At 37.7% G+C, this 22,172-nt stretch overlaps 2 protein-coding genes across 5 annotated transcripts; one reads left to right on the top strand and one right to left on the bottom strand.

Annotated features, from left to right (window-relative positions):
- Window positions 1-2,861: 2,861 nt before the first annotated feature.
- On the top strand, window positions 2,862-10,986 carry LOC116178696 (T-cell acute lymphocytic leukemia protein 1). Of its 2 annotated transcripts, none has more exons than XM_031498273.1 (2): window positions 2,862-3,039; window positions 9,786-10,986. In XM_031498273.1, the coding sequence occupies exons 1-2, from the start codon at window positions 2,985-2,987 to the stop codon at window positions 10,826-10,828; spliced, it is 1,098 nt and encodes a 365-aa protein (XP_031354133.1). In that variant the 5' UTR covers window positions 2,862-2,984; the 3' UTR covers window positions 10,829-10,986. The 2 variants fall into 2 exon arrangements, with proteins under 2 accessions (XP_031354133.1, XP_031354134.1); XM_031498274.1 differs by lacking the exon at window positions 2,862-3,039 and adding an exon at window positions 3,626-4,113.
- Window positions 10,987-15,490: 4,504 nt separating this feature from the next.
- LOC116178691 lies at window positions 15,491-21,967 on the bottom strand. Of its 3 annotated transcripts, XM_031498266.1 has the most exons (7): window positions 21,831-21,967; window positions 21,606-21,769; window positions 21,408-21,561; window positions 21,156-21,357; window positions 17,087-17,317; window positions 16,611-17,039; window positions 15,491-16,502 (listed from the first exon to the last, which is right to left on the bottom strand). In XM_031498266.1, the coding sequence occupies exons 3-7, from the start codon at window positions 21,498-21,500 to the stop codon at window positions 15,796-15,798; spliced, it is 1,662 nt and encodes a 553-aa protein (XP_031354126.1). In that variant the 5' UTR covers window positions 21,501-21,561; window positions 21,606-21,769; window positions 21,831-21,967; the 3' UTR covers window positions 15,491-15,795. The 3 variants fall into 3 exon arrangements, with proteins under 3 accessions (XP_031354126.1, XP_031354125.1, XP_031354127.1); XM_031498265.1 differs by lacking the exon at window positions 21,831-21,967 and having other exon boundaries at window positions 21,606-21,819; XM_031498267.1 differs by lacking the exon at window positions 21,831-21,967 and having other exon boundaries at window positions 21,408-21,555; window positions 21,606-21,819.
- Between the last annotated feature and the right edge of the window lie 205 nt (window positions 21,968-22,172).

Below are 22,172 nucleotides of genomic sequence, written 5' to 3'. Positions count from 1 at the left end.
GCATGGTTAATGAATGTGTTTTAATGAGTTGTAGAAAAAACCGGCAGACGGCATCGAGTTATCTTAAAATGACCGCGCTTAAAAAACGAGAAATCCGACGTCCCTCTTATATTTTTCCGATAATTACGGTATTCCGGTAATTAATTAAAAACCGAATTCATTTGCATCGCTTTCGGAGCGAATATAGCGACTAGCTGGAATTTCCCTGTCCACTTCCTCCGAATTGGGTTTTCTTTATAAGGTAAACGCTCAATTTTGGAAGCATCTTTTGCAGTTTGTAATTTCGCATTTTTTTACCGTCACTAGTAAGTTGTGTAGGTACCGCCATTTTCCGTAAGATCTTTTCTTGCCGTAAGTAAGTCTATTATTTTTCTGCTCCGTTAATTTTTCGCAAGGTAAGCTTTTCTTTTCGAAGAAAGGGGGGATCTTCCGTACGTTTTGCCGAAATTATTTTCCGTAGAAGCCGCTAATTTGATCGTGCTTAATTGTTTTCCGTCCGCTAGGAAATTTGCCGGTTAGGCTTTAATTTTGTTTTAGTTACCGAAGTGACCGCCGCCATTTGCTGGATTCGACGGCCGTATTCCAGGAGCTACCGTTTTTCCGATTGAGAGTACCCCAGAGGCTACAGCGACCGACCCGCAGGACGTTGCTATCGCCGACCTCGACCAGGCCCGAGATTTTCACCTGGTGGCGCTCGAGTCCGTTCGTTCAGCCGTTTCCCGCCGACAACTGATTGCCGCCGACTAACGCCATATAAATTGTATATTTATTGATTCGTTTAAATTAGGCATTAATAATTATTCGGCTAATAGTTTTTTGTATGACTAAAGCTCACCGACTGTGCGACAACTGCCCAAGTTTGTCGCAATTAAAGCACAAACGACGAGTTTAATCGCAAGAAAACATTTTATGAAACAAAACAATATTTTGATTTTCCCATTAGAAAGTTAACAATTTCCGACTTACAATCAAAATACAATTTTCCCCAATAATTCATTCGCTTACATAACCATCAGAGCTATAACTATTATAGTGAAGATCAATCTACTTAAACATTTATATCCAAGAAGTGAGGTCAGTTCTCACATACAAAACCTGCAAATAATCAAAAGAAAACCTCCCAAGCCGCAGGGCTCGGTATATAATAAATTGACTAATGCCTGAAAGGCCTGGCCCTACTCGTAATCTGCTTCTATAGCAGGTACGGTACTTAATCGGCCAACAATATTCACGTTTCAAACTCGATCATAACTTAACCGAGATGGCGAAAATATTAAATAGGTACTAACGTTAACAAACCACTTGAATGTGACAGCATGTAACCCAGAAGGGGCAAAATAAGGATTAATTAATACGCTAAAGAGTTAGGGAAGTTGTCTCTTTGTTGAAGATGGAATTTCGATCATGACCCGGCGACACAATTCCATAAAATCAACAGGTGGTCAACAGAATTGTAGGTAAAGGGTCGCCGAAACTTAAGGTGGTTCTTATAGTTGAATTAAACTTCAATTTGAACTAACATTAAAACTAAAAATTGAAACCTTAAAAGAAATCAAAGGTAACCTTCTTCGCTGATATCATAAAATGTACGTACCTCTTAAATAAGAGGGCTAGATGTAGATTCGATGTAACATTATCGCATTTTAAGAAACAGTTCATGATTATTTAGTTAGTTTTTTTGTTTTTTCGTTACCTTATACTCATCAATTATTTTTATTCATAATTCATATCACGGAATTTAAGAGTTATTTTAGTCCTCAAAACTGTCATTGGATACAATGTGTCTGTTGTTTTGAGTATTCAATAAATAAATAAATAGATGAAGCAACAATTGTCGATGAAAAATTGTCGTTTAACAGCTGACAGTGGAACCTAAAGAAAAAGTATACCTACCTCAATTACGGAAAATGCAAATGGCGGTACTTACGATAAGCCAACAAAAAACCCAATTATATCCTCCCTATTGGAGTTTTTAGGTAAATCCGTCCTAACAATATTTCCAGCATCCGCAAATCAATGAATCCAATTGCCAGATATTAATAAAATATGGATGATGGCAATTAAAATTCCATGCGTTCTCAACTATCGCCTCAGTTGTTGATTTTTAATGAAGTGTAACCTGATACGGTTCTCGATAGGTGAAGAAAGTGAAAATCGATACGCACTGCGCAGTATAATTGCGTGGTTAAAATTCCAACAGTAGATCTATTGAAAAGTTACGAGGATTTCTCAAGTGAATACACACTAATAAAGCTTGTAATGAAGAAAATAAACCGTTACACATTCGCAGTTAGTAGAAACAAATAGTATCAATTAGAAGGTGGGGTTCCACAGCGGTATGATGATCAATATTTCCTTTATCTTTTTTTTTAAGTCATCATACGCTTCCCAGGTAGCATCCAAACTTCTGCAGTATCTTCCCTGTGATCTTTTCACACATTTTAGGGCATACCTGAAGATTTTTCTGCCAAGCTAGGTACGTAGACACTTCCTTATTTTATTACATTGTTTTGTTATGTTAACAATTTTATTATACCATTTAAAAAAATATCAATTATCTTCTCAGAAGACACTCTGCTTTAACCTCTTGGAATGTCCGTAAAATGATCAAAATTGCGAGCAGAAATTCATCTTTGAAACCTTGATCAAATGTACTGTGCGAATTTTCTAAGGGTTTTCTTTGACATTTTTGAATAAGTCATGTCCGAAACTTTGTTTTTGTAATCCTAGAAATCTTACAATCTCTCCACCATTGTCTTTTTGCCGCCAATGGCCTATGCGCAAATCCATCTTCGTACAAGAACAAAATATGCGACTTGTATTTCCCCATCCAAAACCCGAAACACCAGAAAATTCCACATTCGAAAAGTAACGATAGGAAAACGGTTATCATAATGTTTGTTTAGGTCAGCGAAGAACGTTCGTCGTGATAACTGCTGAGTGCGTTGTTTTCGATATGGCTATCGCCGCAAGAAAAAAAAATAATGAATGAACGGGCGTACATTTTCAAGTTCAAGTTCAAGATAAGGGTTATCTGGGGTAAGTAAATTATTTTAAGCGGTGGGTGCCAGTTAAGCCAGGCTAAGGTCATTTTTGATAAAGCGGAGAGCGCTTTGTAAATTTACCTAAATATCGAGAACAAAAAAACATTCGCCAAAATCTGCGTCTTTTGCTAAAGTTTGATCCTAATTTTTTAATATTCAGACATTTGACCTGTTTTGCGTTAAAGTTTGATAAGCAATTTCGAATTAGGTCGTCGATTTTGACGTGGGTGTTGATGCAAAGCATGTGACTATGAGTATGCTTTATACCCAGTAGCGCGTAGATTAGCAGGTGCGTAAAAAATGTTCCGTGGGCCGCCGCTGGAAAATTACCGGAAGTGTGGATTTATGTAAATATGATCCGCAATTAATGTCGACAAATTGCGCTAGTTACCGAAAGAAAAGGCGCGTAAGTTGGGGTTGGGTAAAAAAAGGCTAAAGTGGGCCGCCGAATAAGGGTGGTTAGTAATAAAGGCACCTGTCGAGTCCGCATTCCAAGCACAGCACGCCTGTGAGTTCTCACACCAAAACAGCGTGCGGCGAGACGGCCGGCGCCAGTGTGGGGCGCCCACACCCCTCCTGCTTCTGCATAGGCTGTCAACTAACTTCTGCTGGCTGACAACAAGTCAGTGCAATGTGATCTTTCGATTGTTAAACTTAACCGAATCATCCCCTGCCTGCTCCAGCAGCCGATACTTAAAGAATTGACCGACGAAGTTTTAATTAGCTCCGTTAATTAATTAATATGAGCATATCGCCGGCGACTCCGCATATTTAATCGTCGTCACGTGCCAAAAAGTGCTTCCTTCAAGTGCCAGTTAAATATGGATAAACAATAATAAAGCAAATAGGACGTGCAATAAAAAAACAAATTGCTTACACATGTGCGGTGTTGTAATGAATTTAAAACAGTTGTTAGTAGCAAATCGGTGATATGTGCCAAGTTTAGTTATTTTAATTTCATTAATTTGTTTAACAATAATTAGTGAACCAATCGCATTCTCAAAAGTTCATTATAAAGCACGTGGAATAGTAATGACGAATGGAACTGGTAAACCGAAACATCTACAAGGTAATTTTGCAAAACCGAAAGTTTGATATAAAAAAAAGTCAAAATTTCTCCTCCTTTTGTTAATTGTTTACGCATTTTTCTCATGTCCTCAAGGTTTTTAGTTTTAATTGTTTTGAAATGGAAGTCTAGGTATGTGCACTTTCAATGTCTTTTACTTTATGCAACACTTGCATTGTATTCCTTGAAGTGTTCGCACCATTAAAAACGTTTCAATGCCCAATCGAGTTTAATTTGTAATTACTTAATTGGCGAAGAAGTCGAAATGATCTTTACTTTACGATTCTGATCATCCCCCAGTGCTTCCGAAATGGTCCATAACCCAATGCTCTTCCGCATCTAGGGAGACGCTAGTTTTATCTTCAATTTTTGAATCCAGATTTGGGCAAATTTCGAAATGGCTATGACAAACTCTTCCGACTACATGATCTTGTGACACTCGCGGGAAGTTAGCAAATAGCATTCCAACAATATAGATTTGCATATTTAATGTGAAGTTTACGTACTCTTCAACAATAAATATGGAAAAATATGCAAAACTGACTACTGAGAGACACAGCTTAGACAAAAACGATCATAAACGGTAATTCCCGTATATTCCTAATGGCGCCAATGGTTTCTCGCAGAAATCGTTCGAGCCAATTTGGAGGAAAATGAAATGTATGTCGTTTTTTCCAAATTGTGCTGATGAAAAAAAGACTTAATGACCGTATCTTGTTGACACAGTTTCAAAAAATAAGTTTAGGCTGGAGTTCAGGCAACAAGATAAGTTTGGAAGCCGGTCTCTCTCATTACAGACCTCTTTCATACAGATATCTTCAGAACCGAACGTCACGTTAGCGGTATCTTGCTTAGCGTCGAGTTTTTGAGTTGTCTACATACATTAATTAAAATATTTTAACAAATTAAAGAAAAACGGATTGCGCATGCGCACAACAAATTTTTTGATTCGGCATTAGTTTTACTTTTATCGAAGGTGCTTACATACAAAATTTCATGCAATTCGGTTGATAACTAACGGAGATGTCAAAAGGGCCTTCTTTATTTTTTGGCCTACATTGCCAATTTACGAACGCCAATCTACACATTTGATAAAGAACCTACCTGCAAAATTTCATCGTAATTGGTCCATCCGTTCTAATTTAAATCGATGGACATGAAGCCATCGAGCGATCGTAGGATTGGGAGAAAGTACATAGCGATCAAAAATGAGTGACCGTCTAGTCACTTTTGGAATTTTTGTTTACATGGGAAATCCTACTTAACTTGAACTTTCAAAGGCGACTCGACAGTCACTCATTCTTGATCGCCCGTTATAACCGTCTCGTTGAAAACTCGACGCTTAGCGCCTTTTTCTCCAACTAATTATAGAAAACATAATTTTAAAACGGATGAGCACTATCAGAAGGAATAGAGATATTGCAAAAGTAGTGCCAAATTTTCGCTTTCTTACCTCGGAAATCATTCAGCTCCCATTAGGTGCATATGTTCCAACTTGAGTTGGAAAATGCGCTAAAAATACTTAGAATTCCAAATGAATCCCAAAATAATTTTATAAATTCTATAAGAATTCCATGAATTGCAAAATAATTCCATGAATTGAAAGATAATTCCATGAATTGCAAAATAATTCCATGAATTCTAAAATTTCATGAATTCCAAACTAATTTCATGAATTACAAAAGAGTGATATAGGAAATTCCAAGAGGTTGTACACCAGAATTCCACACCCACAGTGGTTTCCCCCCTGCCGATACGCTGATATTTTATTGGTATCGGCCAAAAATATTGTGTCGGCCGATCCCTCCTTGTGCTACGAGTGATAGTTTAGTAATAGAAACCAATAGAGCAATAGAGTGTTTTTTAAGTCTGTCCCACGAGGCGAAGTAAGAGAGGTATGAACTCCTTTATTATAAGCATCGATCTGAATCTAGGTTATGGTCAATACGTAAAAGACTGCAAGTTCACTTCCGGTGGTCCGGAGTCTGTTTGCTTACGAGAATCACGATCGCGTACATTTAGTTTACACTGCAGGCCAAACAGAAATGGATCGAAAAATGTTGTAGAAGATAAACTTCCCACCGAAAAAATGAAGTATTCACAGTGTAAAGCTCGGTGTAAGGTATTCAACCGCCCCGATCTAGGTTGGGGGGGAGGGGCATACGTTGATTCTCAAAGAGAGTATTATTATTTGATATTTTCGATAATAATTTTTCACAGTGAATGGTAGCGGCGGGGGAAAAATTTATAAAATTTTAGACGACGAATTATTACGTGTGAATTTCTTAAAAAAGTCATTAGAGAACTTCCACTGGTCTAAATCTAATAGGGAGTGGACCTTCCCAAATCACATCCGGAGAGGCAAACTATTGAAACACTATACAAAGCAAACTGCATTCATTTGAGTAGGTAGTAGATACAAATTTGAAAATATTCGCTTGCTTAAGAGATACGAGGGCAAATCAAAAAATTCTTAATTTTAAAAAATTTCTTAGTTAAAAGAGATACGGAAAAATATTACAAAATTTTCTGTATAATGATTGCGAAATAATCTGTCGTTAAAAATAAGTATACGAGGCCAGCTAAAAAAGTTACCGGTTACCTCATTTTTTTAAATGGAACTCCTTGTATATTTTAATCTAAAAAGATAGCAGATGAAATCCTATTTCGAGTCCTATTTTCAAAAATGTAGCACGCTAGGGATGATACTCAAACGTACTCAAAGAAGCGAATTCAAAAAAGACTCAAATGATTAAAAAAGAATTAAACAAATTTAAAGAAATAGAGAAAGTTAAAAGATATAATTTTTTTGTTGAAAAATCTTGAATCTTTCGAACCATTATGAATTTATGTAGTGTTATATTTTTGTGAAGAGAATTTAACATGCTATTTTTTAGAATAAAATTTAAGTACAGGGTGTTACACTAAAAAACTGAGGTTAGATCCATTAACTTTTTTTACCTGATGACACTAATTTTGAAAACGGCATATTATTCAACAATAATTAAAATGGAAAGGTGCTAATACAGGGTTACAAATAACGGTGTACAGGGTGTCCCCGGGGGGTGTCCCATTTTCGACGACACCACTTTTATAGAGTATCTCCGTAATTATTAGTGCTGTCAAAAAAAGTAAAGGAGGTGTTATGCGCGTCAGAATAAAATGGCAAATTAAAAATTTGAAATCATTCACTCGTTTAAGAGATACGGAGGAAAATCAGAAAATTGTCAGGTAAAAAATCTATTGGACCTTTGTTAAATGGAACACCCTGTATATTTTAATCTAAAAATATAGCATATTAAATTCTCTGCTCAAAAAAATATAACACAGAAAAAATTCAACGTTGATTCAAAAATATTTAAATTTAAAAAAAAGTTAACAAAACCCAAAATATTCCGCTTAAAATTGTTGTATATTTTTCTCAATCAGTTGACCCTTATTTAATTTTTTTAATCTTTGTAATCGTTTAGAATTGTTTTGAATCACTTTTATGTTTTTTGAGCATGAGGTTAGATCCGATGACTTAATCTGACCCCGTATACTGCTTTTAAAAGACAATCATTAAAGAAGCTTAAGCTCGAATTAGGAAAACTGCAGGAAAGCCTTATTCGGAGTAGCCGGCAGAATGCTCGAAACTGATCTAAGGAAATTCCCTTCTCTGCCACAGATGAAAAATTCACCTCAATCCAGGTTCGAAAACCCGACCTCCCGGCTATGTAGCCCAACGTTCTACCACTGAGCCACACAGACGGTGTTCAATTTTTTAGACGATTAAATCCGTTTTTTCAGGCCGGTGAAGGGGAGGGGGGGTTAAACGTTGACGTTAGTTTAATTCGACCAATTTTTCCCTAATCACGAAGGTGATCCCAGATTCGAATTCAGGTTCGGGCATGAAAGTTTTGAAATAAATGAATTTATTTTATTATCTACTTTGTGCTCAATTGAAATGGTGGGTTTAAGAGGGAACGAGGGAGGGAAGTAAGTGTGAATCGAATATTTATTATAAATTCAATGGCTTGTATTTGCATCGTGAAACCTTTTCGCGGGGTAGTTACAAGTTGCGAATCGCGAACTAAAATTTTTAAAATTAATGCGTGCTCTCCTTACAACAATCAAACTTTTAACCACGCAACCACTACGCCCTCGTTGACCGTTCAGATATTCGACAAGATAAGGCATTTACTACCACCCTTTTCAGTGGCGTGCGTACCAATCACGTTTTTTAGATGGGCAAAATCTAATTAATATTACTTACTTGCAATATTTATGTTTCTGACTGTACCTCGCTAACATAATATTAACTTAGTCTTAGGAAGACCTGAGACACCCGATTTAAATAAAATGCAATAGTGTCTATCACTATGGTTTGCATATTTTTGCATATTTATAGATTAGTAGTTACCTGTAGGATGTAACAATTTTGACGATTTTCATTATGTTTTATGATCGTTGTTAGGGTTTGAGGTGGGTTTGAGGGTGGATTCGTTTTTGTTTAAATTGTGTCTTCACTATTTTTCTTAAATATGTTTTGCATATTTATGGAATTTTCATTGTTTGACAAGATTAAAAATTAAAAAAAAATGAGATCATCGTGAAAATGAAAAAACCAGGGCTTACATCCAATCTCATGTATAAACTCAAGTTATCCGCGTTAAAAATATTCCGGATACCCGACCAAGACACAATTGTTTTCTCTCCACCAGGTCTTCTAATGGATCAGCTTTCCAATCAAAAGATATCTCTCGAGTCTCAGATTCTAAGGGGTGTGCGAAAATGTCCATGAGTTTCCGAGGTAATCTATTGCTATGCAAGTTTATTTCTGGTGATTTTGTCCTCGTGGAAATTCGAGGACATCCGTTGCTCAAAAATTTCACCGAGATTTTCCCCTTGGTTGCACCATTGAATTTATAACTTATAAATTCAATGGTTGCACATCCAGAGCAAGTGATCAGTCATGTGACGAATGTACGACCTTCAAATAAGAAGAAAAATTCTTACTACTTCATTCAAACTGTAACAAAAATAAGGGATGAAAAAAAGCAAAAAAAAAGCTTGCAACCGTATCGCTAGTTGAAAATATAAATCTATCGTTTGTAGCAGATTCATCTTAAAATGTACGGAAAATTCCTATAATCAACGGCAACTTTTGAAGGGTGGTTCGGGTCAATTGCTTTGAATTGTACACGAAGTCTTTTCCGCTTGGTTCAAGTGTTTTGAATAAGGAGTAAGCTTTCGTTTCTACTCCATCTTTCCAAGAGTAAAATTCTTGACTTTCAGAAGGTCGTAGAGATCCACCTCGTTTTTTGCAGTATTTTGCAATTTCCCAAGAAACCAATTGACGCCATTTGTTTCGACAGCGATTTTCCTCTGCAGAAAAAATAATCGCCGCGCGATTTACGCAGTTTAAATTATGGGCATCGAAAGATTAAATTGTTGTTGGCCAATGAATGTTTGTGTAAGATGATAAGGGGAAGAAATAAAATCGCTCTAAATGAAAGAAGTTCATAGATCGCGCGAAATGTAAGAAGTTTCATCTCCTCAGGTCATAGTGTCAGAAATGTTTTCGGCTTGCAACACAAGATACGTAATTTCCTTCAAGTTTTGACCCAATAAACGTAACGAAAACACAGTTTATGTTATTTTCAACACTGATAAAGCTATTTGTTTATTTCCAGATTTCGTGATGACCGCGAAAGGGCGCGACTTTGAGTTGTACTCTGGCGGTGAGGAGGACGAATACCTCGAGGTGGAGGTGCACTCTCCGACGGATAGCAGCGAGGACAGTGTCGAAGTAAAGGTATCGCCGATTTGCCTGAGAAATAAGCGAAAGTGCGCGGAACCGAGGAAGGTGCAGGACGCTTACACGGCACCGCTGAAGAAGCGAATGTGTCTTCAAGCCAAAAACGAATTTGCGTCCGGAAATGAACCGTTCAGGCCGTGGAATGCGGAAAACTCCACGACATCGTCTGCTCCAAAACAAAACTTATCCAAAGATCTTAGAGTTCCTTCTAGTATTACGACTGATATTAAGCTAGCAACCCCCGACTCGAACTTTGTGGTGCCGCGACCGCCCGATTCTGATGATAAACTCCTAATCCGTCCATGCTCGTCAGCTTCACCAAAAAACGCTCAACCGGCTTTGGTGCCTTTATCGCTTGTCAAAAAGGCGACGAACTCAAGTGCCCGAAGTAGAAAAACCAAGCCTGAGTATTCAAGTATTAAAACAGAATGCGAAATTCCCGCACCTTGCGATCCCCTAACACTGCGAGTGCCTCTGCACCCGCGAATTTCCTCTCTAAACGCCACGGAAACCGAACAATACCTGGCCAATTCGGCGGAGGCCTTTCCCAATTTACAGTCCCATCGCGACGAGGACCATACCGCCTACGGACGCAAGGAGCAGAGGAATTACAAGAACATGACCAGAGAGAGGCGCATTGAAGCGAACGCGAGAGAACGGACGCGCGTTCACACCATAAGCGCGGCATTCGAGACGTTAAGAAAAGCGGTACCGGCCTACTCGCACAACCAGAAGTTGTCAAAACTGTCCGTGCTTCGAATTGCCTGCTCGTACATTATGACACTCGGCAAGTTGGCCGGAAACACTGTTGACAGCGAATCCGGCGGTTCACAGTCTTTGGCCGAGTGCGTGGATACGGTATCCAAAACGATACAGAAAGAAGGAAAACTTCGGAAGAAGAAAGATGAAATAGACTGACTAGTTTACTTAATTATTCTAAAAGTTTGCTGTGGTTTGTGGGAACAGCCAAAAAACTTTAATTTTTTGTGCATACGTTTAAAAGTCTAAGAAAATGAGTTTTGGTACTTAAATATGTTATCGCTGAATTATTTATTTAAATACATTGTGTAAATAAATGTGTTATTGTTTGTTTAGTATTTTTATGTCTTGTATGATTCATTTTTTCTTCCCCACACTGATTATGGCAAAGGAAATTAAACTAAAGATATTTTTAACTGCCATGTTATATCTGTTTACTGACCTTCCAGTTTGGACACCATAGGGAGCAGATAATTACGAGCTACTGGTGCCATTTTACACACTTGGCTGTGTGAGTTGTTCCATGTAGAATGCCATTTTTTGCATTTCCCTAATTTGCAGAGAATTATCAATAGTTCTACTTTAGGTGACCTTGGCGTATCAGTGACGTCCTTTTATGCTTCCTTTAGTCTTTAGAAGCGTAATCCCACGTTTTAATGCGGAATCTGAATCGAGAATCATGATGATATGTGCGAGGGACAAACTAGTCCAGTGTTGTGACTTCTACCATTTTACCTATGCAACAAATGAGTACCTTCATACCTACAAAGGTATAAAAAAATTACCTTACCTGGAAACCTAAGTCATTGTGACAGACATTTTATATCTACCCTAAGCAGGGGTGGATGAGAAACCTACATACCTATCGGCTCACTCAGGGTGAGGGAGGAGAGGGGAGGGTTGGTTAAAACACCTTCCCGACGAAATAAAACAGATTTTCATGAAACAATTTTCAATAATTAAAAAAAAATCACGTAACGCTGAAACAAAATATAATAGTATATAATTAATAATCAAATTTGGAATACTCAAAGCTTTTTTCAGAATTTTTTTATACATTTCAGAATTGGAAAAGAATAAGTAAACAAGCACTCATAGGCATTAGCAAGTGCAGGATAGTGAAACGTAATTACGTGATTTACTTATTCACAATTAATTAACAATAAATTTATAACGGTCTTGAAATGGACTACTTTATAACAGTAATTATATTATTTATCACTCGCATATGCACAATTTATAACAACGTGAACTATTCATTACTTTGGCGTTGAAATTGGAACTGACTGAAACACAATTCGATTTGCTTATATAGAAACGTTCCACATTCTCGAACGCTTCCGAGTATTCTAGAATGTTTTCTTTAGAGAAATGATCTACATCCTCTTTTTCATCGCTCGGAAGCACTGCGGTGAATTTTTAAGAAATCCCAGTTGTTTGCAACATTTAAAATTTCTTCTCGTAATCGTCCAGGTGTGACAAGATCATCAAATCTTAAATGGTAGGTAATGTTTTTTCCCAAGTTTTTCCCCTGGTTTTTCCAATAGATCCAAGAGATCTACCTTTAATAGAATCAATGACTTGATTTAAGCGTCTCAAGATAGCAATCATATCTTCTATTCCTCATTTGTATATACTTAGTTTTCATTTTTAGCGAATTTTTGCAATTTTTTTGTAACAGATAATCTTAAACCTTACTTTGACCGACTGGCTGGCTGAAGAAAAGGAAAACGATTGTAGGAAGGCGAGGAGTGTACATTGTACTTACTATAGCCGTGTAATTAACAGCTTTAGGGACGGGGCTACATGATGTCGGGTCGGCGACATCTTGGCGCCATCTTCGAGCGCGTTATACTATCTTGGTGATTTTTCAGTTTCTTCTAGTTTTTCTCCGATTGTGGTGTCGTTGAAAAGATCTCTTATAAACGCTCACAACTCCTGCGTGATGAAATTTTGTTTTTTTTCCTAGGGGCGAAATTAACCACCTTTTGCAAGACGCGCGTCTTCGAGGTGTCGATTTTGGGGCGCCCAAAAGTTCGAATTGCGGTCTCTCTTTCTCATGTCGCCAATAGAAGCTCGAGCTATGAGAAGTGCCCAACAAATTCAGTATTATTTTGTAGCGAGTTTTTACCGAAATTCACCAAAATGCGAATTGTTGGTGAGCGAGACGTCGTAAGTGGATACCAACAAAAAGAATGTAGCCCTCGCGCCCCGACAAGATCTTACTGATGGTACAGTCGAAACTATAAAACGCGAATTGCTGGTGAACCGGACGTCGGAAGCGGATACCGACAAAGGGAATGTGGTTGCCCTCGACAAGACCTTACTGATGGTGGAGTCGAAACTGTGTAATAGAATATACTGATCTGCCACACAAAGATGCGCTGAAGTCCCTTTTCGATCTCAGACGAGCACTTTGATAATTTTTTATTTACGCCGTCACCTTAAAATATTAATTTAATTAAATTTCTTGTGGCGGCGTAGCGTGGCTGTATCTCTGCTTTGTGTTTTCATTTTTGAGTGATGCTGCCGACCGCAAAACGCTCATGGATCCTACCGACCCACCGGGAAACTTCCCGGTATTTCGCCGGCCCCATTAACCCCTGACCCTGAGTAAGACTCATTTACGATTATTGTTATCGGCTGGTACGATGGGCCAGGGGGTTCTTGTTTGTTGTATATGGGAACGTAATAATATTCCTTGGATTTGTTTGCAGTAGTATTTTTCCATCTTATTTTGTATATGTACCAAATGTGATTATTTCTCGCGGACCGCGATCACTTTTCATTTATAAAAACCAGTCCGATTGCAATTCTTCTTCACTTTTTTACTTTCTAAAGAGGCCCCAAATTATTGTGTGCCCAAGAGCCCCGACCTGTACTAAGATGGCGCTGACGATTATTAAGGATAAGATAAAATTTCCCGATGTTATCGTAGGGGTTGAAAACTATTAGATATAATGTTAAACTATTAAACGCAAACTGGAAAAGACGTGAGGAAGTATAGGTGAAGGTTTTCAATAGCTCTTTTTTCCTTCTTTGTGATCAAGTCCCTAGAGCTATTCTGGTGTAGTTATGGGGGCAACTCTAGTTTGAATTGAATTGTTTTTGTTGTTAGTAACGTTTTTAATTAAATTTCACTCACCCCATTTCTTGCGTTTTATTTATGTCGATCGATCCTTAAAGCGATGCACACATCCTCGAGCAACTCGTCTCACAACACAACGTAGGGCTTATCACTAGACAGGGTTGTTATACTTGACGATCATGTGCCATGCGAATTTCAGTTAGTTTGGATGATCTAGCAAAACTGGTGACCGACCTATCACATATGTAACCAACCATATGCGAAACGGTATGACTGTCACAAGTACAGGACCCACGCATCCCAGTCTGCCAACTTAGGACATTACATGCCAAGTAATACTTACCTAGGACACGACACGACCTATTGGTCTGGCCTCCAAACACCAACTTAATGTAAAATGTAAGTAGGTATTAAATCGCATTTACAGTATGTATATACATATAACAAATCGTTGAACTAAAATGGCTACGACGCTATTTCATAAATCACAATAAGGTCAACGACAAAGAATGGCGCTTGAATTTAAATTTTCTTTAATAGTTTTCAATTATTGCACTACAAGGCAAGGCGATGACGAAAAGTGGTAACTACAACGCGAAAGAAACATGTTCATAAATGCCTTTATTGCATATGCACCAAGAGCTAGATGCTTGGACAGAATTTTGAACGTAGGGACCGGTTAACTTGTTCTGGGCGAGGCTTCTCGTTATGATTCGTTTTGGGATTGAAATTGGCATGTAATCTGCACGGACCGGTCACAGAATCCGCAGGTTATGTTCCGCCGTGGAGATCTTCAAGTGTCGTTCGCGAACGTGCTGCCAAAACTTCTTCGGCGATACGGCGGTACCAGTGCCTTAACGGTGGCATGGATATCCGACTCTAGGTATTAACTTCGTTCTTCGGAAATCACCCTGGTGGCTAATTTAGCCAAGCGACACACTCGGCAATGTTAACAAGAACGATTGCTTTTTTTCACCGACTTGCACTTACATTTATATTCCTCCCCTCAGTACCTATCTACTGTCATCAATTTCCGCTTATCGTACTATGACGATCGTTTATAAACTTAACTCGTACTAGTCCAAGCTTTTTGCCGTTTCCATCACGTACTTAGCGTTATTTAACAACTCTATTCCTCGTAGTTTTTTTTACCCCACAGTTGTTAAGTACAAGGTAGGTAGCCACGATTCCAGTGCCGGCTTGGTGAACCCCCAAGATTACTACAATGCTGTGCCCACAATAAATAGGGTCCATCTACGGGGCAACCTGAACACTTTACTATCACACATGTATAATTTGTAAGTGCCCACCCTCTTCCGACACTCCGTTTTCAAGATATTCACGTTTGATTTTTGACCAGTCGACGGATGCGTCTTGTGTGAAATCTATCATTTCCCTTTGTAAGTACCTCTTCAGACATTCCGGGTAAAACTCGACTGGGGTTGCAATTTTGGGAAGTACCACCTCCTAAAAAAACGTCAGTATATAAGTTTAAAACAATTTAAATAGCTTTTAGGATCCTTTATTTGTTCCCCAAATTTTTTTCTTCACTTGCATGTAAACACAAATTCCAAAGGTGACTCGACAGCAACTCATTTTTGATCGCCTAGTATATTGATAGGAGGTTGTTGATCAAATAAGTTTAACTGAAACGATTCGTTTCACTATTTTTTAAATGAATACCTACTCCCTTGTCCTCCAACAAAAGCACTGTTATTTATATAACAGACAACCATTTTTCAACCTTTTATTTCCACTCATTGATCCCAGTATATTTAATCTACATTTCTATCTTCTAAACTAAATACTGACAATAAATACAGGATGGTCAAGTTAAAGCTAGCTTACTTTCATGATAGTTGTAGCAGTATTTTGTATTGTATCGAAAATATAAAAAAATTAAGTTACAGGTAAGTAGATAAATATCGTGTTTGCTTCATTCTAAATCTAATTACAGTCTTAAAAAAGGACTTATCCACAACTACTTTCAAGAACTATAACATAGTACAACTAACCGTAGTAGATAATTAATATATATTTACTGGCCCTTTAATATTGTAGTTGTAGATAGATTAACGTGGTCAATATTACTTTCACCTGTCAATAGCTTTTCCTCGTCTTCGGCCCTATCGTTTTGCGCAATAACGTCCAGTTGTGCCGTTGAACTTTTCGTCGAGTTAGAAAAGTTCAAAACCTCAAACTCCTTTTGGGCACCTTGAATGTGTTCCAAGAGTTCCATATACTGAGGCTCTCCCCTAAACCTATTTGGTCTATATAAGTGCAGAAACGTCCACGATTGGTATGGAAGCATCACGAGAGAATTGACAAAGCTATCAATGTCCTTGACTAAATCAAATCGTCGAACTGTGTTCAACTCTGAAGGTACAGCGTTGATAGAATAGGGAAATGTAATTACTATGATCTGCTTAGTATTAGTGGAACAGGCAATCTTTGTAATTATTGCTTTCATAGTTACGCCATCAACCCTATAGATATTATCAGAGTGTGACGATTTCGACGGTGGTATTTCAGGCGATGCAATGTAGATGATGTGGGTGGCGTCTCGAAATGCTTGGTTATACCACAGCACCGGATTCTGATGATTAGTTTGTGGAATGTCAAATACATCTAAGAATACTTCTATGTGTAATACGTCATTGAGCAATCGAGCTAAGGTGCGAACTACATTGTAATGAGCATTTATAGAGACACTATACACTAATAGTATGCGAGGTGGAGTATCATCTGCAAAAAAAAAACAAGTTTTACGCGTCCAACGTGAAAGGTACTAATTTGTATGGCCCTTCTATGCTGCCACATAAATGACGTGTTCCGAGCAGCTTTTGTACTTACCTTTATTATTTTTTTGCCTGTTCATAAAGAACATGGCATAAAATAACGCAAAAATAATAACACTGGCCCCGACAATTCCTATCACTAATGAACTTTTTCTTCGCCCCATAAATATCTTGGGAGTAGAAGATTTTAAACATTTGTTCTCATCGCATATCTCACTCAACGGCGAGACGTTGAAATAAAAGTACCCGAACTCGTTCCACGTGGGATAGGGGAAAACAAGTTGGCCGTTAATTGCGTCTTTCGCACTTATTATTTGTACAGTTAGGCGTGTAGAAATATTGCTTCGTTCTCTAATCACTTCTATTAGATAACTTGTAACGTTGTAACGTTTCGGAACGAGCTGTATATATAAATGTAAATAGTCCGAATCCGTCACATCTAAATACGAAAAAATATCCAAGTTACGCAGGTCTGCCTGCTCGCCTTAAAAAACCAACATTACTCTCTACTCGTCGAAAATTGCCTCTTACCAAAGTTCCGAAAACGGGGTATCTTAAAAATTAGTCTGTGATACGAAATAATAGGCGCCTCGAATTCGTACTCCAACGAAAAGTCGTTGCCCTCATAGATAGAATTAGACCATGGACATTCGTAGGCTAAAACTGAACTTTTCGGCACAGTGACGTTTTTCCATATTTTATACGAGATGCAGTTGTTTATGTCGTTTTCGAATCCCATTTTAGAAAATTTCATGACCATTCCTAAATGAAATTAATTTGTGTTACCATCATTCAAACAGTAAACTACCATTATACCTTTAAAGCAAGACAAAGACAGGCAACTAAATTCTAAGAGCACGCATTTATACAACAACGCAAAAGTCTGACATTCACATAAATATACATAAACGAGCGTAACTTTCGAGTTATAAAAAAAGTAAATGACGTCAGCAAGTCATGGTGAAACAAGTACGCTACACTGCTCCCTCCTTAAGCATTATTGAATCCAGCAACAGTCCCTTCCATTAAATAACGAACGTACTTAATATCTGCTTATTCACTATTGCAGCTTCGGTAGTCCAGAGATTTTGGAGTATCAAAATTAATTAGTGGGTCCAAATAAATAATATTCTTGGTGGAAATTCAAAGAATAAATTTTTCAACCGTGATGGAAATGAAGCTCATCTTGGCTGCGTTTTTAATTTGAATAGAGCATTATTTCTTAATGGGTTTGGCATTTATATCGTAATTAGTTTTCTTAATTAGAGCATTTTTGGTCACTCGAAGCTCACGAGACACCTATTTTCTTGCGCTTTCACGAATTCCAATTAGGTACAATTAAAAACATGGCGGACTTAATTACTAGGTACACGTGATATAAAAAAGAGGGGAGTATATTAGCAATGATAGTGTGGTTTAGTTTTTGGAGAAGACTTAAAATGAATTAGAGTCGAGATCACAGAGTCGAACGGTGCGTGAATCGGTACAGAAAATAAAAATAATTCGTTTTGCGGGTCTCCGATACGATCGGGAAACGTACCACGTAATGTTATTTAAATACATTCACGTCGTAATCACGGTCAAAGTAACAGTTTTCGGTGATTTTTGAATAAATTCGAACAAAGATTCGCGCTCGAGCCGTCAAGGGAGAAAGTATACGTGAATTTTATCAAGCGGATCACTTAATATTGGCAAGTGGGTTGCATGAAGATCCTTTTACGGCGCTGCAACAACGAATTATTGTGTAATAAAACGGACTAGCGCCGAGATATCATTTCCGTTATGGCGTACGGACATATAAAAAACTTTCGTACTAAGTTACTGCACCGCGAGTACATATAAGGGGAACTCCGCGCTTGGAAACGTAACCCAAGAGCCGTCTGCTATAAGCTTAACATTGCGCAGTCTCCGCGTACGCACACCTGCGGTTTAAAATATACGATATTTTTGCCTTTACTAGAACAATAATTGGATAAATTAAAAAAAATATATCTCCATAAATAAGAAAGGTGACATTGCGCAGTTTGCCCATGCGCACATCTGATTTTTACAATATGCTTGTCTTCACTAGAAGAATCTTCTGTTACAATTTCAAAAAAATATCTCCATAATTGGGAAAGTTGACATTGCGTAGTTTGCGCCGGCGCACATTTCATTTTTACAATATGCGATATGCTTGTATTGACTAGAAGAATCTTTGGGTAGAGTCCAAAAAAAAAACATCTCCATAAATAAGAAAGATGATATTGCGCAGTCTGCGGGCGCACATTAATGGTCAAGATTTTTCTTGGTTGAGGTGCCAAAGCTATAAGCTACCGACTGCAAAAATTGTAAGCAATAAAAAAGTGACCAACATGCAGTATACAGACTCAGAAAATTTGATAGAGTGGTACAATGCATAACCATTACAGATAAACAACTACAATCTTGTGTGTGTGTGAATGTTTGTTTAAGCATTGAAAGGAAATTATTTCATTTATTCAAAACCCAAGATAGTTTTTTATTTAACCGTAAGGAAGCTAAAAGGGAATTAGAATAATAAGGTAGCAACCGCGGTTAGAATACAATTCTATTTCTGGTATAAATAGAGTAAATTAATATGTATACCGCGTTACGTGTGAACATTCAGGATGAGGTAGATGAAGCGGGTCAGTGTAATTAAAATACGCGCAAGGCGAGTAGAATACGTCTATAGTAACCGAATGTCAAAGCTAATTATAATAGCGCGGAGTAGGTACTTATATAATTGCTTGTTGTAAGATAAAATGTAAATGAGGTCCGCAGATAGAAACCGGGAACCTCTAAGTGTAAGTGTAAAATTGCAAATAGTGGAAAAGGAATATTCGTTAAGCGACCGTCCGCGCTGTCGAACTTGCGCTAGTCGTATTCGCAGAACGCGTTGTGAAATGTAGGCCCCCAAGAACGAAAAATCATATCCATCGCGCAGCATACCCAAAAAAGAACACAAGAAAGTGGTAAATCTCCACGGGCAGCATAACTCAGCGAGGATTCTATAGCCAGTCCGTGCAGAACGCAGCTGAAGGCAAATTTTAATTCCACATCGAACAAACGGTCTCAGCAGCGATTCTATAGTCGAGCCCTGCAGAGCGCAGCTGGTGAGTCACTTTTATTGAATTGAAAGCCGTGACCAGAACGTATATAGAACTACTGGTGGATAAACAATAAAGGTATTTATGAACATTTGTTCTATGGAGTAGTATTGCCGCTATCCGTCCTGCTACCATTTGTTGTTGATAAGTTCGTTATTTATTGAACTAGTGTCTTTATTTAATTATAACTTATTGACGATAATTTTATGATCAAGTGCTATTTAATGATGTATACTTATGTAAAGGCGATTTAACCACCACTTGCAATTTTGGATCAAGTTGGTGTTTGTGGAGAACGAGTGTCAGTAGAATTTAGACTTGAGCCTGAAAATCTTTAACATACTGCACGTTTTTCAGTTCGATTTGTTGTTTATTATACAGGGTGTATGGAAATACAATTAATTTTCGTATTATTTTTTTATATACCTACCTAATTACTTATAGGTATACATTTTGAAAGGATCGTCAGCCATTTTTATTGATTGGTATCGGCTGTCTTTGTTACCATGGTTTCAAGCAAAACAAAATATCCACGAATCCACGGCCTACTATTTAAAAAAATATAGGTTGTTATACATCCATGTAATCAGGAAAAAGAATGAAAAAAAGACGTTAAGATATACAGGGTGTTGTATCTAAAAATACCAACTTTAGGTCAAATCTCAGAAACGGCGGTTCAATCAATTTTTGACTACGCCACTGGATTCCACATATCTAAAACAGGCACTTTATATATTTTTTCAATTATACAGGGATTGTAAGATATGATAACATAAAAAAATCAAACTTTTCGTTTTCACCCTGTATCTCAGACACAAACCTAGCTAGATTGATTGTGTTTGCGGTATTAAGTTTCACAAAAAAGTGGCACATGGTCGCGGAAAACCGCATGTCTCTATCTCAACCAAGGGCACACAAGGTACAAGATGGAAGTGAGCGATATATTTATTTATCATTTTTGCAGATCAAAATATCATTGGGGGACTCAATTTTGTTTAATGTACTGCCCATCCTGGAAAGGAGAGTAGATTTTTCCAATTTCTCACTGAAAATGTGGATCAAGTGACATAAGTCATCAGAGATTACCTCTATGCTGTTCTGAGAACATCATGATAAGATTTTATACAGGATGTTTAAAAAATGCTACAACATATCACTTGGCTCAAACATCTTTCTGTGGAGGGGACAGCTCATCACATTCTTTGTGAGTGCCCATCACTTCCACTCCGAATGAAATCCTAGAGATTAGGCTGCCTCCTCAGCCAGCTTTTGGGTGGAGTGTAAGTGCAAGTGAGCAAGAAGTAAAAAGGCATTAAGTGATACGTCACACACAGCTAACTTCGAACTAAACTACATCAGACATTCTTTATACAGAAAGAAGAAAGTAGAATTAGTTTTAAAACAGATTTACAAAAGAGTAGCATTACATCGCATCTACCATATTACTCTACACATGCCATAAGCATAGAAGCATGTAGCAAAACACGTACGGCTCCATTTAATTTTGGTAAAAGTAAGATTAAATGCCGTCTGTTTCGCCTCCTCGCTCGTATACGCATCAATTCGAACATCGCCCAAATTATGCGTTAAATTTAGGTTATAATTGAAACTTAAAGCTGCACATTCGGTCCCATTCCGTTTAAAATACCTAACTTGGCACATTTCGGGCGGTTCGCTGTTATTCTTCCACAACTAAAAGACGACGATCAATTCACTTCAATTATTTTGGGTAAAAGGCCGACCTGATAAGTGCAGGACTTCTGTTTTCGTGAGCACAACGTCGAACAGCTGACTGTCACGCCAAGAAATAAAAGTGTCAGAGCAACCCATGCCATCGTTTACAATTTGCTAAGACATTATTTCTAGTTATTGTCTATAAAATCACTGAAGCTGTACCTAAAAGAAGTAAATGTGCACTCTTCTTTCATTTAACAAGTTACCTTCTCTACAATGGCTTGGCACAGGTTTAAATACTTTTTCCATTGTGCACAATTTTAATGAATTCTAGGCACTCCCACATTGAAATGACCAGACCACCACTTTAAGGGGTTTAGAAATTAACTCCCTTCTTCATTATAAACATTAAAAAGCTGGTGAACCTCTCCTACATAGGGATGGAATTCATTTTGGTTAAAAAAATGCAAATAAAGAGGCCAGCGGCGTACCTTCTACTTTCAAGATGTTCTTGTGGTTGTCAACTGTAGGGCACTTGAAACATCTCTACTTGTGAAGAAGAACAAGTCAAGGTTGTTGAAATCATTATGTGTGCAATTCTCTACGCTCAAATTAACCTTGAACTTGTACAAACTGAAACTCAATGAAAATGAAATAAGGGAAAGAGTATACAGGGGCTGTTCAAATAGAAACAGTCTATTCATAAGATCAATCAACAGCTTTGTTTGCTAAAGGGACGAATCTAACTTGATTTAATAATTTCTTTTCATCCTGTTACAAACGTAATTGAAGGAGTTATAATTCTACTCTACCCTTACTTTTGAAGGGTAGAT

Source organism: Photinus pyralis, unplaced genomic scaffold (assembly GCF_008802855.1).
Source record: "Photinus pyralis isolate 1611_PpyrPB1 unplaced genomic scaffold, Ppyr1.3 Ppyr1.4_LG8, whole genome shotgun sequence".
Taxonomy (NCBI): Eukaryota; Metazoa; Arthropoda; class Insecta; order Coleoptera; family Lampyridae; genus Photinus; species Photinus pyralis.
Note: the sequence above shows the minus strand (reverse complement) of the source record. Positions and strands in the feature narration are given on the sequence as shown.

Excerpts from the sequence above, each read along its gene's own strand:
- LOC116178696 (XM_031498273.1), top strand. The coding sequence starts at position 2,985 with ATGAATGAACGGGCGTACATTTTCAAGTTCAAGTTCAAGATAAGGGTT. Across the intron at positions 3,040-9,785 it reads CAAGATAAGGGTTATCTGGG|ATTTCGTGATGACCGCGAAA; the intron begins GTAAGTAAATTA and ends GTTTATTTCCAG.
- LOC116178691 (XM_031498266.1), bottom strand. The coding sequence starts at position 21,500 with ATGGCATGGGTTGCTCTGACACTTTTATTTCTTGGCGTGACAGTCAGC. Across the intron at positions 21,358-21,407 it reads AGAAGTCCTGCACTTATCAG|TTGTGGAAGAATAACAGCGA; the intron begins GTCGGCCTTTTA and ends GTCGTCTTTTAG. Across the intron at positions 17,040-17,086 it reads ACCCCGTTTTCGGAACTTTG|GCGAGCAGGCAGACCTGCGT; the intron begins GTAAGAGGCAAT and ends TGGTTTTTTAAG.